The sequence below is a fragment of the Tachypleus tridentatus genome, chromosome 11 (genome assembly GCF_004210375.1).
Source record: "Tachypleus tridentatus isolate NWPU-2018 chromosome 11, ASM421037v1, whole genome shotgun sequence".
NCBI lineage: Eukaryota > Metazoa > Arthropoda > Merostomata > Xiphosura > Limulidae > Tachypleus > Tachypleus tridentatus.
This window is the reverse complement of record NC_134835.1, coordinates 42,208,541-42,224,714: the sequence shown is the minus strand read 5'-3', so window position 1 is coordinate 42,224,714 and position 16,174 is coordinate 42,208,541. Positions and strand designations below refer to the sequence as shown.

At 33.1% G+C, this 16,174-nt stretch overlaps 1 protein-coding gene across 4 annotated transcripts in view; it reads left to right on the top strand.

The window, feature by feature from the left end:
• The first annotated feature begins 10,201 nt into the window (after positions 1-10,201).
• Positions 10,202-16,174, top strand: part of LOC143232031 (SUMO-conjugating enzyme UBC9-B-like) — a 28,110-nt gene continuing 22,137 nt past the window's right edge. Inside the window, exons 1-3 of one of the 4 annotated variants that reach the window (XM_076467026.1) lie at positions 10,219-10,338; positions 11,170-11,241; positions 11,468-11,551. In XM_076467026.1, the coding sequence (XP_076323141.1) occupies positions 11,176-11,241; positions 11,468-11,551 (150 nt within the window). In that variant the 5' untranslated portion in view covers positions 10,219-10,338; positions 11,170-11,175. Of the gene's footprint in view, positions 10,527-11,169; positions 11,242-11,467; positions 11,552-16,174 lie in introns of all 4 variants that reach the window. The other 3 variants (XM_076467027.1, XM_076467029.1, XM_076467028.1) reach the window with 3 other exon arrangements.

Sequence of the window (16,174 nt, the reverse complement as noted above, 5' to 3'; positions counted from 1 at the left end):
GTGGGGGCGTTATAATGGTTCAATTAATTCCACTATTCGTTGGTAAAAAAGTAGCCCAAGAGTTGGCGGTGGGTAGTGACGACTGTCTTCCCTCTCGTCTTACACTGCTAAATTAGGGACGGCTAGCACAGATAGCCCTCGAGTAGCTTTGCGCGAAATTCAAAACAGACAAACAAAATTTACTTTGAGTCAGAACTTAACCAAAAATACAAAAGTCTGTTATAAAACAAATTTTTAATGAATTTTCACAATAATCAAAGTTCATCACATGTTAAACACATGCAGCAGGCTTATATTGTACCTGGATATTCTATATTTGTTCAAATTTATTCATTTTATTCTGTGCTTTTCTGTCGAACTATTCATAAATAAGAAGAATATCCTAACGATAAGAACATGTTTGGATCAAATACAAAATAACAGTTTATGTTTCGATAACGCATGTCATAATTCAAGATTACAGAAAGTAATTTTTTATATGTATCACACAAACAAATCTTTACTCGATGATTTCTTGAATGTAGACCACATTCGGCAACAGGGCTGCTTCAAGTGACAACAAAATTTGTAAATACAAAAAGGTAAAAACTGACGTTTAGTAATTTGAAAAACTAAAACTAAATTGTTTTTACACTAAGTTTTTATTCATTCGGAACATAATAGAAAAAATATTTTGGCATCTATGTGAGACAATAATAAAAAATGTTGAGGCAATTAATAATACGTAGAGAAGGTGCGTTTGTCTCGGTTCATTTGATGGAATTGGACCAAACCCCTGTGCAAAAGTCATTCTGCAAACACTTAATCAAACTTTAAGGAAAGTACCTACTTACTTTGAACGTGAGGCCCGGCATGGCCAAGCGCGTTAAGGCGTGCGCTTCATGATCTGAGGGTCGCGGGTTCGCGCCCGAGTCGCGCCAAACATGCTCGCCCTTTCAGCCGTGGGGGCGTTATAATGTTACGGTCAATCCCACTATTCGTTGGTAAAAGAGTAGCCCAAGAGTTGGCGGTGGGTGGTGATGACTAGAAAAGAGTAGCCCAAGAGTTGGCGGTGGGTGGTGATGACTAGCTGCCTTCCCTTTAGTCTTACACTGCTAAATTATGGACGGCTAGCACAGATAGCCCTCGAGTAGCTTTGTGCGAAATTCCAAAACAAACAAACAAACTTTGAACGTACCTTACGTGAAAAATAACTGTTTAAGGTGAACCAAATTCAATGAAGAAAAAAAAAAGCACCAAAGCTCGAAATCAATTAGATTTAGAAAATATATGTCAAAGGTATGGATTAATTTGTCATTTTGTGTGGTTGCTAGAAACTTTTATTTAAAAATACTTACTAATTTTAGAAGAAACCAAGCACAAAGTAGCCGATCGATTCGATTTCAAACAACGGCGAATGCTACGATATTCAAGGGCTAATACTCAAACGAAACATTTGTTACTCTTTAAAACATGACGATGTAATTGAAAGACATGTGATTGAAAGCCAAGCACAAAAATATAAACAGAAAAACGAAGAACGGTACAGTAGATTTATACTTTATGTGCGTGTGTCATTTTGTGAAATTTTTTTTATTCTAAATTTCTTATGAAAATGGGACAAGTTTAGTGAAAAGTTGAACGGTGGTCAGTTTATTGAGCTGAAGCGGTATTTTTATAGAGAAAAGGCTATAGTGTAGACCTTACTGACCTACAAAGGTAATTGTTATGGAGGCAGGATGGTGGTGTACTTTACTAACCTCCAGAAGTAATTGTTATGAATATAGAACTACGGTGTGCATTTTATTACCCTACACAAGTAATTGTGCATCTTGCTGAACAACAAAAATAATTTTTATCTGAGTGCTATAATAAAGTATGAATTTTAGTAACCGTCAGACGTAGTTGTTATTGCGCAAGACTATTGTGTACACATACTAACGCACAGAAGTAATTGTATTTGAAACAAAACTATTGTTTGCATTTTTCTGACATTTTTAATGGTCTAAATTAAAAACGCCGCTACAACCAGGGTTTAACAATACTTAGAACTAAATATAATACTTACCAAAACATAGTTAATTAACATGGCCAAGACTTAATACTAATGTTAATGAACAATATATGATGAATACCAATACCAAGAAGAAGAGCAGAAAAGAAAAGCTAAATTCGAAAAATATACAATGACACAAAAATTCCTTTCAATATTGATAACGATATCGAGTGATAAAGAACAATAATTCACCAATTATCTTGTGACTTTCTTTCGGTGAAGCTTCTGGTGGAGTATTTATTCACTGAGTAGATCACGAGAGTACATCTCATGTGATAATAAATTTACATAATATTCTGCTACATTAATAGTAATGTCCGTCACTGCTGAGGAAGTTGGGTATCAGTTTCATCACCCACACGAATTAACTAAAAATAAAAGTGACTAGCTACAAGGTGAGTTAGCGTTTTAAGGCAACCAAAATTTACAAATAAGCTAAACAATAGAAGAAAATAATGAAAAAACGATAAACACAAACATAACCATAAAAAAAATAAAACGAATTTGCTGTCTCACATGTTGACTTACAGGGTAATTGTTATGTAGGTAGAACTACCACTGCGTTTATCTTCAAAGGTAATTAATTATAAGGACAGGTCTAAGATGTGTGTTTATGTGTACTTTATTAAACAATCCTCAACTGTACCAGATGTTACAATTTTACACGTCTACTTACATATTATTTCTTTTCTTTTTTTGGCTTGAAGAAAACAAGTCGCAATGTTTCAGCTTCAAAGTTGTGAGTTAGGGTGCTTTAATAACACGTAATAGAAAAGTTGATAAACTTTCAGACATCTGACTTTCTTTCTAATTATTGCAAGTTTAGACGTCACAGAAGTGATTTAACTTTAAATAAATCATTCAGTACTTGATAAAAAACGAATAGTACAACAAATCACGATTCTATTCAATCTCCGTCACGAAATACCGGTTAGTAATGAAGAACTGTTTTCCTAACCACTATAAAATTGAAAACATATTTCTGCCTCACTCCACTTTCTCTTTCATTATACCAGTGACCTCAGCTTTTAAAATGTTTTTCTTCTAAATTAATAGTTTTAGAGGATCGCACTTAAAACATCAAAAATGAAGTGTTCAACTTGTGGTGCACTTTTTTTTTTACGATGGCTTACCTTCAAACTTTTGTTTCAACTTCAAATCTCATTTTAGTTGTAGAACCTACTTTTATGATTTTATATCCGCTCAAGAATACTTTCAACGTTAAAAACTCATAAGTTAAGTATGTGGAATAACGACATGCACATAATAACCCTTGACTTTTGTTTTGCGTGATGTATTCTTCAATAAAAATATTACAGTGAATACACGATATAATCAACAATTTGATTCACTTTCTATTAGAAATGTTTAAAACGATTTTTGCAGATTGAAAAGTCGATACAAGAAGTTTAAGTTCGTATCATAGAATGAAACTAGTCTTCATAAAACGTGACGCAGTAAGACATATCATGTCCTTTGATTATTATTGAATTTTTATCGCTGATATAAAATAATTTTTATTGATAATAGGAAATACATTTTGCTTTAGTTGATTCAGTATTTTATTACTTTTGATATCGTACAACTCAAAAGTTCAATACCAATAATAACTTCATATCCAAAATTATACTTTCCACTATAAAAGAGATCTTTAGTTTCAAAGGAAAATACTTTTTTTTATAATTTCTTTTCAGGCATATTGTGCTACAATAATAATGGTTCAAAACAAAAATGAAGTTCTCCAGCTGAATAAAGTATGGAACCGATATTCAAAAGTTCAGCTGAGTAGTTTCGATAACACACTGTGACAAGAATGACCGTTTTATATTTTTACTCTTAATTCTATCTAAAATGCAAAAATGTGACATATCTTCAACATTTATATTGATATAGTTACAGTTATGTAGATGTTAAAGACTAGTACACGTGCAAAGTGGGAATCTATAGCAGGATTTTCGGTTTGCAGCCACAACGTTACCTTATAACTTTGAGGTTCGAGGCCCCTTAGGCTTAGGTATAACCATCCATAAAGTTAAACTATTAAGCAGAAGAAAGTAAGCTGGCAAACATGCATCTACCTTCACTGCAACAGAAATCAGGTAGAGCAACTGCTTCCAGATAGTCATGACACTCGAATCGTAATCTAAGAATTACGGTTTCGAATTCTTGTCACACCAAATATGCTCGCCCTTTCAGACATGGTGATGTTGTAATGCTATGGTCAATTCGTTTGCGAAAGAGTAGCACAAGGATTGGTGACAGGTTGTGATGACTAGCTGCCTTTCCTCTAGTCTTACACAGGTAAATTAGGGACGACTAAAGCAGATAACCTTTGTGTAACTTTGCGCGAAATTAAAACAAAACAAGCAATTGTTTCCCCTATATTTATACAGAAGGAACAAAAAGTGGCATTAAGTTTTCATCACACGATACCAAAACAACAACGAAATTTCCATGCATGTTGGAGCTAATAAACATTCATTTGCCAATGTTTTCAATAATATATATATATATACACACACACACATATACAAACATAAGGTTTGTTGAAAGTCGGTTACCCCTATCAAAAATGAAGTTCCTAACCACTATCCGCTGTCACAAAGATTTGGTCATGTTATTTGAATGAAATGAGGAGTCTGACTATCTTTTTCATAATGTTGTACCAACTAAAAGTACATAATGCGTTCAGTGACTTCATGACTTATGTCTTAGACCCTTTGTTTTGAATCCCCACACCTAATCATTCGGTCATACGCAGTATGAATCGTCCAAAAAGGGATTCAAGTTGTTAACACTGAAAGTATCTAACATTTTAACCAAAATAAATTTGCATAAACTTCAGGAAGCCGTATTATTTTGTCAGACTTTGAATTTGATAATCCATGGACAGCGCCTCTTTGCCACGAATCGTACTCCGCCCTTGGAGTAGAAAGTGCCGCACTATTCGATTATTGTAGAAGCCAGGTAGTCACCTACCTTCTCTCTTACTAATCAGTTGAACATTGGAGATGCTAAAACGGATGGCTCTTTTGTAGATTTTGAGCAAATATCCGAAGCCAACAAGAATAAAATTGTTAATAAATATTTTGCCACCCCCCTTTTAGATTATTTGTAAATATTTCGTTGTATTATACGCAGGTTCATCATTGAAAAACAACATTGAAGTTCTAACACGTGAAGTTTTTAGAATAGCATGAAATCAATTTCGTTCGTAGGTTCCTGTCGACGAAATCGTGATTTTTTGGCTTCATACATTTGTCCTAATGTTGACACTGCTTTAAGTTGGTGAGAAAGAAACTAGCCTTATAAGATTGCTTATATTCTGTGTGTGTGTGTGTGTGTTTCCTTATAACAAAGCCACATCGGGCGATCTGCTGAGTCCACCGAGGGGAATTGAACCCCTGATTTTAGCATTGTAAATCCATAGACTTATATTCTGTATCTCCCAAAGATATTGACTCATGGACTCATTTTGACCTTGACTAGACTGAAGACGAGATCTTAATTTATTATTTCAGTTCTATTAATCAAGGGTACTTTTCGGTCAAGATAGCCATCAATAACGATACAACTTCAAAGCTTTGATAAACTTAAGTAATAAATATTGATACCGGTCCTTTCAAACTGAATGTCCATTATGCGGAGCAGGGCTACACCGCCAAATCACATAGACCTAGGATTTAGGTATAGCCGTTGCTAATTTAATATCACTGACTATAAGAAAGGCGGCTAGAAAGCAGCACATGCTTTTTTTTTTTCATTTTAAGACTACTAACGAGGTTAGTAGTCTCATAGTGTAACCACAATTAAAAGGAATCGAGGCACGAGCCTTAAACCTTTTAATCTGCAGGTGGTCCAACAGATTAATCATAAGGCCACATGATGCCCAACATAGCTAATGTTGGTTTAAATTTTGTAACACTACATATGACGAAAGTAGCGTCGTTGAAGTTTACAATTAAATTTGTCTGAATAATGTTGGTTCTCGATTTTAGATTGTCCTCTCTAAAGCATTAATAACTGCCTTTTTCAAGACAATTCTCTCTCCTTGAAAAGTTTAGATAAATTGATGATTTGTGCAATTATCTTCTTAAATTTTGTTCGTATTATCAATTTTCAAAACGTTTTCAAAAAATTCAAAATTTTGCACTCATTATAAATGAGCTTAAAATCAGTGCGAAACATTTAAGTTGTTTATATTAAAAACACCTTACGTTGTGTTCAAAGGTTAAACTCAGAATGGTCAGAAGGAGAGGACAAGGAAGGAGGTTATTAAAATTTAAAAGTAAAATTATTGTCTATTAAAAGCTTTCATCCACAACTTCCAATGGTTCAACAATAAGATTGATTTGTTGTTTGTTCGTTTTTAATTTTGCGCAAAGCTACACGAGGGCTATCTGCGCCATCCGTCCCTAATTTAGCAGTGTAAGGCTAGAGGGAAGGCAGTTAGTTATCACCGCCTACCGCCAACTCTTGGGCTACTCTTTTACCAACGAATAGTGCGATTGACCATTACATTATAACGCCCTTACGGTTAAAGGACCAGCGTGTTTGGTGTGACGGGGATTCGAACCCGCGATCCTCTGATTACAAGTTGAGCGCCTTAACCATCTGGCTATGCCAGGCCAACAGTAAGTCAATGGGCTTATTTCTCTGAAAATCGTGTTTCGATATCCACGATGGGCAGAGCACAGACAGCTTACTGTGAAACTTTCAGTTTTACAACAGATAAAACCTATTAGAAAACACGATTAATTCTTATATGTATACGTAGAAACAATGAACATTAACTTAATGTTTCTATCTCTTTGTTTTGTTTCTTGTTAAGCGCAAAGATACACAATGGTCTATCTGTACTGTATTCTCCACGGCTATCAAAACTCAGGTTTTAGCATTATAAATCTTCAGACTTATCTCCAAGTCATTAAAGGGCTATCCTCTTTTTCTTGGCTAATATTTGCAGGCTACATTTATCCTTACAACAATCCCAGTATACTTGTTGAATGCATATTTCTAAACCAATATTGCACCAAATTACTTGTTGGTACATGACGTTTTATCCGCGACATATCAGCTTTTTTTTCAAGCACAAACTTTAGGCTCATAAGTTCGTCATTTCATGGCCGATTTGTGATTGAATTACAGTTTTGGACTCAGGAGGTTAAACCCCTTTCGACTGATGTATTTGATTACGACGAAGGTCTCATAGATTATTTAATTCTAATCATTTCTAAAATTCCAACTTGTTTAGTCACATACTTATTAATAACCAGAAGTTATACAAATTAATTATAAACAAAAATAACATTAATATTACAGCTAATCCTACTAATTACAGCTAGAGTCCTCTATGTAATTTATGTACAAAACAAATGATTCCACCAAACATTCTTCTTCAATTTTTGAACATATTTTTTTAATACGTAAAAGTATAAAATCACTCCATATGATGCAATATGTGAACTCCAGCGGTAATGAATTGTATAAAAACAGGTCAGTAATTTAGGAATTTACCTTGTAGATGTTAATCTGTGAAAATCATTGAATTAGCTTAAAAGTAGTAAACGGTGTGGTGACGTCTCATTATTGTTTGTGTGTGTGTGTTTTTATGGAAACCAAGAAGAATGCAACTGATTTTTGGACTTAAGAGAATGCATTGGATAGTGTGGATTAGGAGATAATTTGGAAACTATTCAGACACCATGGAGTATTATACAAGAACATATCTATAATTCAAGCCACACATATCAGTGGGTGATGTGAAAAGTTACGCATGGAAGACAGCTAACCAATAATTTAGTGATTAAAATAAACGTATGGGAAAGGGTGTCTTTTGTTCTCTTTTCCTTTTTGTTAGTGATAGATCGTATTATGAGGACAACAACACGAGGAAAAAGACACAGGATACGGTGGAATATGTTGACCCAACTAAGTGTTTTGGAGTTTGCCAAATGTAAGATAAAATTAATACCTTAGAGACCAACCTCAGACAAAATAGCACAACACATCAACAAAAGCAAAAACAAACCAAATTCTCTTAGAATGAGAGCATATGGAAGGATTCAAGACCTTTTTCTACCTATGTTGTGTCATTTGCAAGATAAGGAGCATAGAATCGAAAATAAAGGCCATGGTCAATAAAGTGACAGCAGAGTTCCTGACTTTAAGAAACATTTGGAATTCCGAAATTATAAAATGTGCCACGACTTGAAGTTTTGCTATTTCGATGGTAAATATGTGCTCTTGTGTATATAATAAACATGGAGAGTGATAAAACAATTGTGTACAAAAACCAGTTGTTTGCTCGCATAGGATTCTAAACACTTCTGATGACATGATAAAATCAAAAATAAAGATATATGGGACAAAACTCACAAAGAATCTGTTGGCTAGCAAATAAAGCACAAAAAATGAGGTTGGATACGACATATCCTAAATTAGGCGACATCCAACAGTCTTTGATGTGTAATTTGCAAAGCTAAGCAGATGAACAGACAAAGAAGAAGAAATAAAGAAAATAAGGTAGACATCTCTCTGAACAGAGTATCGAGTTAGTTGTAGAAGAGTCGTCAATGGATTATACTTTATGTGAGGTGGTGAACTTAAGTAAGAAGATACAATAATAATAATTTTAACGTTCTGAACTTGTTAAGGCTAAAATAAATATAGAAATGCAAAGAACAATGGCTATTTTGTTAACTTAATTTTAATGTATATATATGTTACTTATGTAGCTAAATCAGGAAGGGTGTGATTTATTCTAATTTTGTTTACTTTATTTTTATGCATGCATTAAAAATCACACTTCTTAATGTAGAGAAGAATCACTTTGTCGAATGTGTTGTCACAAAAAGGACAGTTAACAGATTCAAAAACTTTTCATCTTCTGCACCTAAAGTATCAATTTATTTTGATGACTTTCAGTTATTATAAATATTTATTTTCTAGCTTCTCCAAATATAAATTTTCTTCTCAAATTATTCAATGTTCCAGACTAATCTCGCTCATACACAAATGTGTCAAGAGCTATTTGATCAGTTTTCAAAATGATTTAGAATGTGAGGATGAAAATCTACAACCTGGGAATAACTCATGATATGGTACACTGTAATGAGCTTTCAATTATTTTATAAGGTAGTCCAGAGCATTATATAGCCTACAGCACTGTAATACGCTTTAAAATAAAGTAGTACGAAGTTTGGTCTGCGAGTTTGTCTTGCTATTCGTTCGTACATGCATATTTGGCAATCTAATAATACTTCCTAAGGTCTCATTGGACCTTAGCTCTTTATCTTTTGTTTTAAAAGAAAACGTGGCTGTTTTCACCTTGTAATACTGCAAAAAATAAGCTGTTAGAGATTATCAATAAAATATAATAGAAGAAAAATCAAAACCCTAAAACTTAAGCGCTTTCAAAAGGTGGACCTGTCTGCTTCAGATGTTAATTTCCCAATTTGGCCCTGAAAAAGAAAGATCCACCTTTCGAAGGCTCTCAGGTTATAGGGTTTTGATTTATTTTTAACAAGATTTCTTGAACCTTGGTTGTTTTGGAATTTCGCACAAAGCTACTCGAGGGCTATCTGTGCTAGCCATCCCTAATTTTGCAGTGTAAGACTAGAGGGAAGGCAGCTAGTCATCACCACCCACCGCCAACTCTTGGGCTACTCTTTTACCAACGAATAGTGGGATTGACCGTCACATTATACACCCCCACGGCTGGGAGGGCGAGCATGTTTAGCGCGACGCGGGCGCGAACCCGCGGATTACGAGTCGCACGCCTTACGCGCTTGGCCATTCTTGAACCAACGTGTTCATCTAACATTATAAATATAACAACATATTATGGAGAAGCCTGTCAAAGCCACTTCCAATAATACTTTAAATTTACAGAGTTCAAATGAACAGAGAAGTTCATGAACTTTAATGGATGGTTTTGAATCTCAGAATTTAACAATAACTTTTAACAGTGCTTTGACAGCTAATACCATTTCAAGAAAAAGAGAGAGAGTTGTGATACTCTGCTAACATTTAATGGTATCACAAATGATATCGATTAAAACTTGCTACATTACTATAGTTAACTAGATTATGTATATATCGATCTATACTTGTCTTTATAAAATTAAAAATTTTATTAATATACTTGTAAAAATAAGAGAACAAAAAATTTAAAATATGAAATTTGCCAATGGTTCATTATTTTAAATGGTCATTGAATTGGCCTAGGCGCGAAGATAAACTTGAAAGGTTGCATAACTTCCGTAAGCAGGCTAGAGGATATACGTTGTGAAAGAGAAAAAGTATTATTAAATATTTATACATAAATTTAAGTATATATTAAGTCAGTGATTACGTTTTCGTTTTTTGTTGTGAAATTGGACGTTTAAATAGTTTTAACAGGCATATAATATATTGAAATGTAATAGCTCGTCCTGGCTGAATATCATTTACCATTGTTAAGACAAGTTGAAACCATCCAGGTTGACTTGTGAGTTCACTTTTCAAAATCAAAGTAACTTGTTATTAAGAGAAGACTTTTAATTAATGGAAGGCAGTTGAATTATATTGTAAACGTAATTAAATTAATATTATATAAAAGTATAAAATGTGATCGTGAACTTAGGTGACTTCTATTTTTAACCTAAAAATGAAACAAGCCCCAAGTCTGGGACTTGTACAGTGATAGTGATAATATCTTATGAACAACAAAGAACAAAGCAAAGACGAAACCACGCTTAATATCATATACAAGTATAAAGAAACTAATAATTACGTGCTTAATAATATGCTTGTGTTATAAGGATATTGTATAATAGGAACTCAGTAGTCTGTATCTTGTACTTAATTTGGAGGGCAACTAAATTTAAAATTTAAAAAATTCCATTTTGGTTTTCTAGTACATCTGAAGCATTATATGCTTATGTGTGTACTGTAGAGAATATTCTTTTGGAAACTAATTTTCAAATCAGTTTTTTTTTCAGCTTGTATGATGCAGTATTTGATTTGCAGATACTACAATTGTAAAACATTCACATGTTATTTGAAGTTAAATTCATTGGAACGAGATATTGGTAAAAGAAATTTGTGATATCTATCTGAATATATGTACTTAAAAGTAATCTATATTTTAGCTTAAGATGTCAGGAATAGCTGCTGCTCGCTTAGCTGAGGAAAGAAAAGCGTGGAGGAAAGACCACCCTTTTGTGAGTAAACCTTGTTTCCTTTCTTGTATTGGATATTTCTCACAGGAAAATTTTCTTTTGAACATTTGGTAAAACGTATTAGCCAAATATTCATTTGAGATATATATATTTATGGATAATTTTGCCTTGGTTTATTTGGATTGAGTGATTGTGATTGTAGTTGAAAATGAAATATTTATACTTAAGATTCGAAAACCATTTTAAAATCAGACATTCAATTTCTTAGGGATTTGTTGCAAGGCCAACTAAAAATTCAGATGGAACACTCAATTTAATGAATTGGGAATGTGGAATCCCTGGAAAGAAAGGGGTAAGATTTAGATTTGTTAAATTGATAACAGTATTTCATTTAAGTGTAGAATCATTCTTTGTTAGTGAAATGTATATAATTAATAGCAACAGCAGCAAATATTTGGGGCTTGAGACAGAAATGGACATTTTGTATTTGAACAGTTAACAAAATACATATTCTATGAAACAAAGTAAAATGTTTTGACACAAGCATTTCTAAATTTATTTATAAAACTCCAACATTTTGTAAAAAGAAATTAAAATATAAAGTAGAAAAATAAGTTTTTAAAAAAAAATTAAAATAGGTATAGAGTACAACAGTAGTTACAATATTACAGCTTTTTTAGCAGAATATTTCACAATAAATATAATGCAAATATTGTTTTTCATAATTTTGTTGTACCTTATGTATCATAAGTTGAAAGCAATTACAATATTGGTAATAACATTTATGGGTTATGTTCAAATATATAAATATAAAATATAACTTAAGGTTGACTTCATGATCAAAATTAACTGCATTTGGGATTATATAGATATCAAAAAATTGTCCTACCATAATGCCTCTCTCACAATATATGTATATGTGTAAAAGATTATACAACAGTCAACTGAGCTATGTCTTATTTAGCCCCAAGTAATAATTTATTTTTAGTGCTATAAGGAGTAATTGCTATCAATAAGCCCCACATTAGTGTTTATTATTTATATTTAGCATTGTTAGTTTCTTTCTTCATAGATTTGAAACATGGTAAAAAATGTTCCAATATTTGTTACATTGCAGAAATATTTGTATTTGTCGTGTGGTTCAAGCTGTTTTACTGAAGTTTTTTTTTCCACAATTCATTAAACTATGTAACACAAATTTTGTACCTGGATAGTATGTGTTATTTCTCAATTTCTTATGTTGTAAAAGTACAGAAAATAGCCATTATTCCCTTTAAAGTTTGCTTTTGTGATCTAGATAATGAATTTTAAAAATTAACCTATTTTCTATGTAAAAATGGGCAAATTTGCACATAAGGTCTGAATAAAACAACATATGAATCAAAATTCACATGTATTTATACTAAGGTTATACAAAAATGAACAAAAACTTTAGAAGTGAGTAGTTGTTTGAAATTTGTGACCATGATATTGTGATAATGTAAATCGCTTTCACATATCAACCCTCAAATATAGTTTCCCATCATGTTTTCATTATACACTGCTTGGTAGTGACATTCAAAGTCCAGTATATTGTGGTGGAAGTGCTCACCTTGCTCTTCTGAGTATTCTCCCATGTCGTCCTTGAATTTATTAAGATGAGCATCAAGGATATGGACTTTCAGGGACATCCTGCAGCCCATTTTGCCGTAGTTCTTCACCAGAGCCTCAACCAGTTTCACATAATTTTCTGCCTTGTGATTGCCAAAGAAGCCCCGAACCACTGCGAGAAAGCTGTCCCAAGTTTTTTTTCCCTTCCTACTGAGCTTCTTGGGGAATTCTGTGCACTCCAGGATCTTTATTTGTGGTCCAATTAAGACACCAGCTTTCACCTTTGCCTTAGACAGCTCAAGGAAGAAGTCTTAAAGGTACTTGAAGGCTGCAGACTTCTAATCAAGAGCTGTGACAAATTGTTTCTTAAGACCCACTTTTATGTGCAGTGGTGGGAACACCTCCAGGAGGTCCAATAGTGGTTCATACTTGACATTGTGGCTCCCCACAGAGAACTCGGTCCATTGTGGCCAGTGCTTCCTGTTGTAGTACACTGAGGTGTCCCTGCTTTCCCAAAGGCAAAGATAACAGGGAAACTTGGTAAAGCTTCCTTGGAGACCCATCAGGAATGCACAATTTTGAAGTCTTCGATAAACTCCCAACCATACTCATCATACTTCAAAGTTTCTAGCAAGGTCTTGACGTTGTTATGTTTCTCTCTAAGGTGCACCAAATGAGCCAGGGGAAGAGACGGATACTTATTCCCATTATGGAGCAGTACAGCTTTGAGGCTTCTGAATGAACTATCAATGAAGAGGCATCACTAGTTTGGGTTACAGGCAATTCCAATTGCCTTGCACAGACTGGATACATTGTGGCAGAAGCAGAGCCCACCTTGACAAGTGAAGAAGCTTGAAAAATGTTGGTGATGCTTCTTCTGACTTGTGACTTGCACACTTTCATATAACAAATCCCACTCCTTGAGCCTTGATGTCAAAAGCTTGGCATTCAACTTTGTTAGACCGAGATCAAGTCTTTGAGGTCTCTTTGGTTGAGGTAGTATGGGTTTCTCTCACCAGCTGCACCTTAGCTGCAGATGTTGTCACAAAGTACTTTATCGCTCGTTTTGATAAATTGGCCACATACATAGCAGAATGCATCTGGAGAATGCTTGCAGCTTCTTGATGCCATTTCTGATAAAAATAATGTAGGTCTATGTGTTCACTTAGGCAGCTGGAACTACACTGAAGTGATGAGTGGTGAACCCCTGTACATATATGACTATGGAAAGTTCTAGAAAATTCCAAAAGGTTCTTGAAAATTCCTCTAAGTTCGAGAAGATTCTCTATCAGCTACTCAGCACTGAATCTACCTTATTAACAAACAAGAGTAAAGTTACTCCCACAGCTATATTTTCTATGTCAGTGTTTACAACATTCTTTGTGAATGAAAACTCTAATATATTGGAAAAACAAAAAGACCAACAAAGGGTAAATTTCAGGAATATAAAATACATGAAAGACTGTAGTAAAAATCTGTCTGGAATAATCCCCATTGTGCTCGAGAGGAGATTATGTAATAAATTAGAATAATATGTAAATAGTAGAATATGAACCACAATGTGAAAAAAGAAGCCCTCTGTATTCACATAATTGATAACACCATGTAACACAAATTTTGTTTCTGGATAGCATGTGTTATTTCTTAATTGCTTTTGTTGTAAAAGTACAGAAAACTTTGCTTTTGTAACCTGGATAATGCAATTTAGAAATTAACCTATTTTCTGTGTAAAAATGGACAAATTTGCACATTTTCATTTGCATGAGATCTGAATAAAACAACATACGAAAAAGATTTACACGTATCTATAGTAAAGTTATACGAAAATGTTTAGAAGTGAGTAGTTTTTCAAGATTTGCAACTGTAATGTAAATCACTTTCACATATCAGTCTCCTGTCATGTTTTCATTATATGCTCCCAGGTCACAAAAGCAAAGTTTGAAGAGAAAAATAGGTCTTTTCCATTTACTTTAGGCATAAGCAATTGGGAAATAACACTTTCTGCCCAGAAACAAGAAAAAGTAAAAATGTTGTTGCATAATGTTATTCTTCACATGATTACTATACTTGGGTAATACAACTAATTATGCTAAAATAATTATTCAAAAAAATGTCAATCCCTGTGTAAAACATTGTGACCTAATATTCTGAATAATAGACATTATATATTATAGTCAATACTGAACTTGAGTTTGTTGGTTTTTTTTTGTTGTTGTTGTTAAGATGCTGTTGTAATAATGTTGACAGATAAGTGTGAAGATATGAATTTATAGCTCGTACTCAGTGGATATTTCTATTTTGCATTCTGAAATTGAAGTCCTGACTGGACTAATAACAATACAAAGAACATCCTAGAAAGATATAAAATTAAGAAAATATATTTAAATACCAAATTTTGGTTTGAATATTCATTAAGAAATATCTTTTGTTTGAAATCTATTCCTATTCTCCTCAAATAAAGTGTAATGTTAAGTTTTAGGAGGTGTTTTTAATTATGATTTATAAATGATATCTTGTTTTTGTGTTAACTTAAAAACTTTAAATGTCCTATAATACTTTTTCATATAAGGATATGCTAAACTTATAGAAACAGGATAATGGTAACATAGGAATAAATCAGAGTAAGAGTAAAAATTAGGTTCAAGCTGTGAACTGTACCTCTTCTGGATGTTTGGAACTTTTGAAACTCATATTAAAGAAAATAAAACTGCATGCTCAGACATTAGAAATAGAAGTAGACAATTATTACTTTTAGATAATAGAATGTACTTTGAAGCAGAAAACACAGTCAACATATTAAACTGTTTTGTCATTGAGGCTTAAAATATGGGTTGTTGTCAATTTATGTACCTCCTAACATTTAGTAAGATTTTGATATAAAGGTAAGAATAACAATAAAGTCACAAAGAAAAAGTAACATAATTTTGAAAGAACAGGGTACATTTTTCAGTGCATGTTTCAAGAACATTTTTTTAATTTTCTTTGTGAGGTATGTTTATATTCTGTGTTTGCTTCTAATATCATCTATTGAATTATGCTGGATATAGCTGATGTAGTGTGGTTGACATATATATCTTTAGTACTGTCACTCTGAATAACATTTATCAGAAACAGTTGTGATTTAGAATAATCACTTATCAAGTAAACACATGTATGTGAGCTTCAGTTCTCAGGCATGTATGTTAAAGATGGTTGAATATTTAAATTTTGAATTTTAAATAAGGGTAGTTATAAAATGTATTTTGAAGTTTTTAGAAAACAATTTAGTTAATTAAAATTGTATTTATAGACTCCATTCCAAGAGTCAGACACAAAAGTTTTAATTATCACTAACTGTTCAATGTAATACTTCAGAATTGACACATAATGTATGCAAAAGTAATAC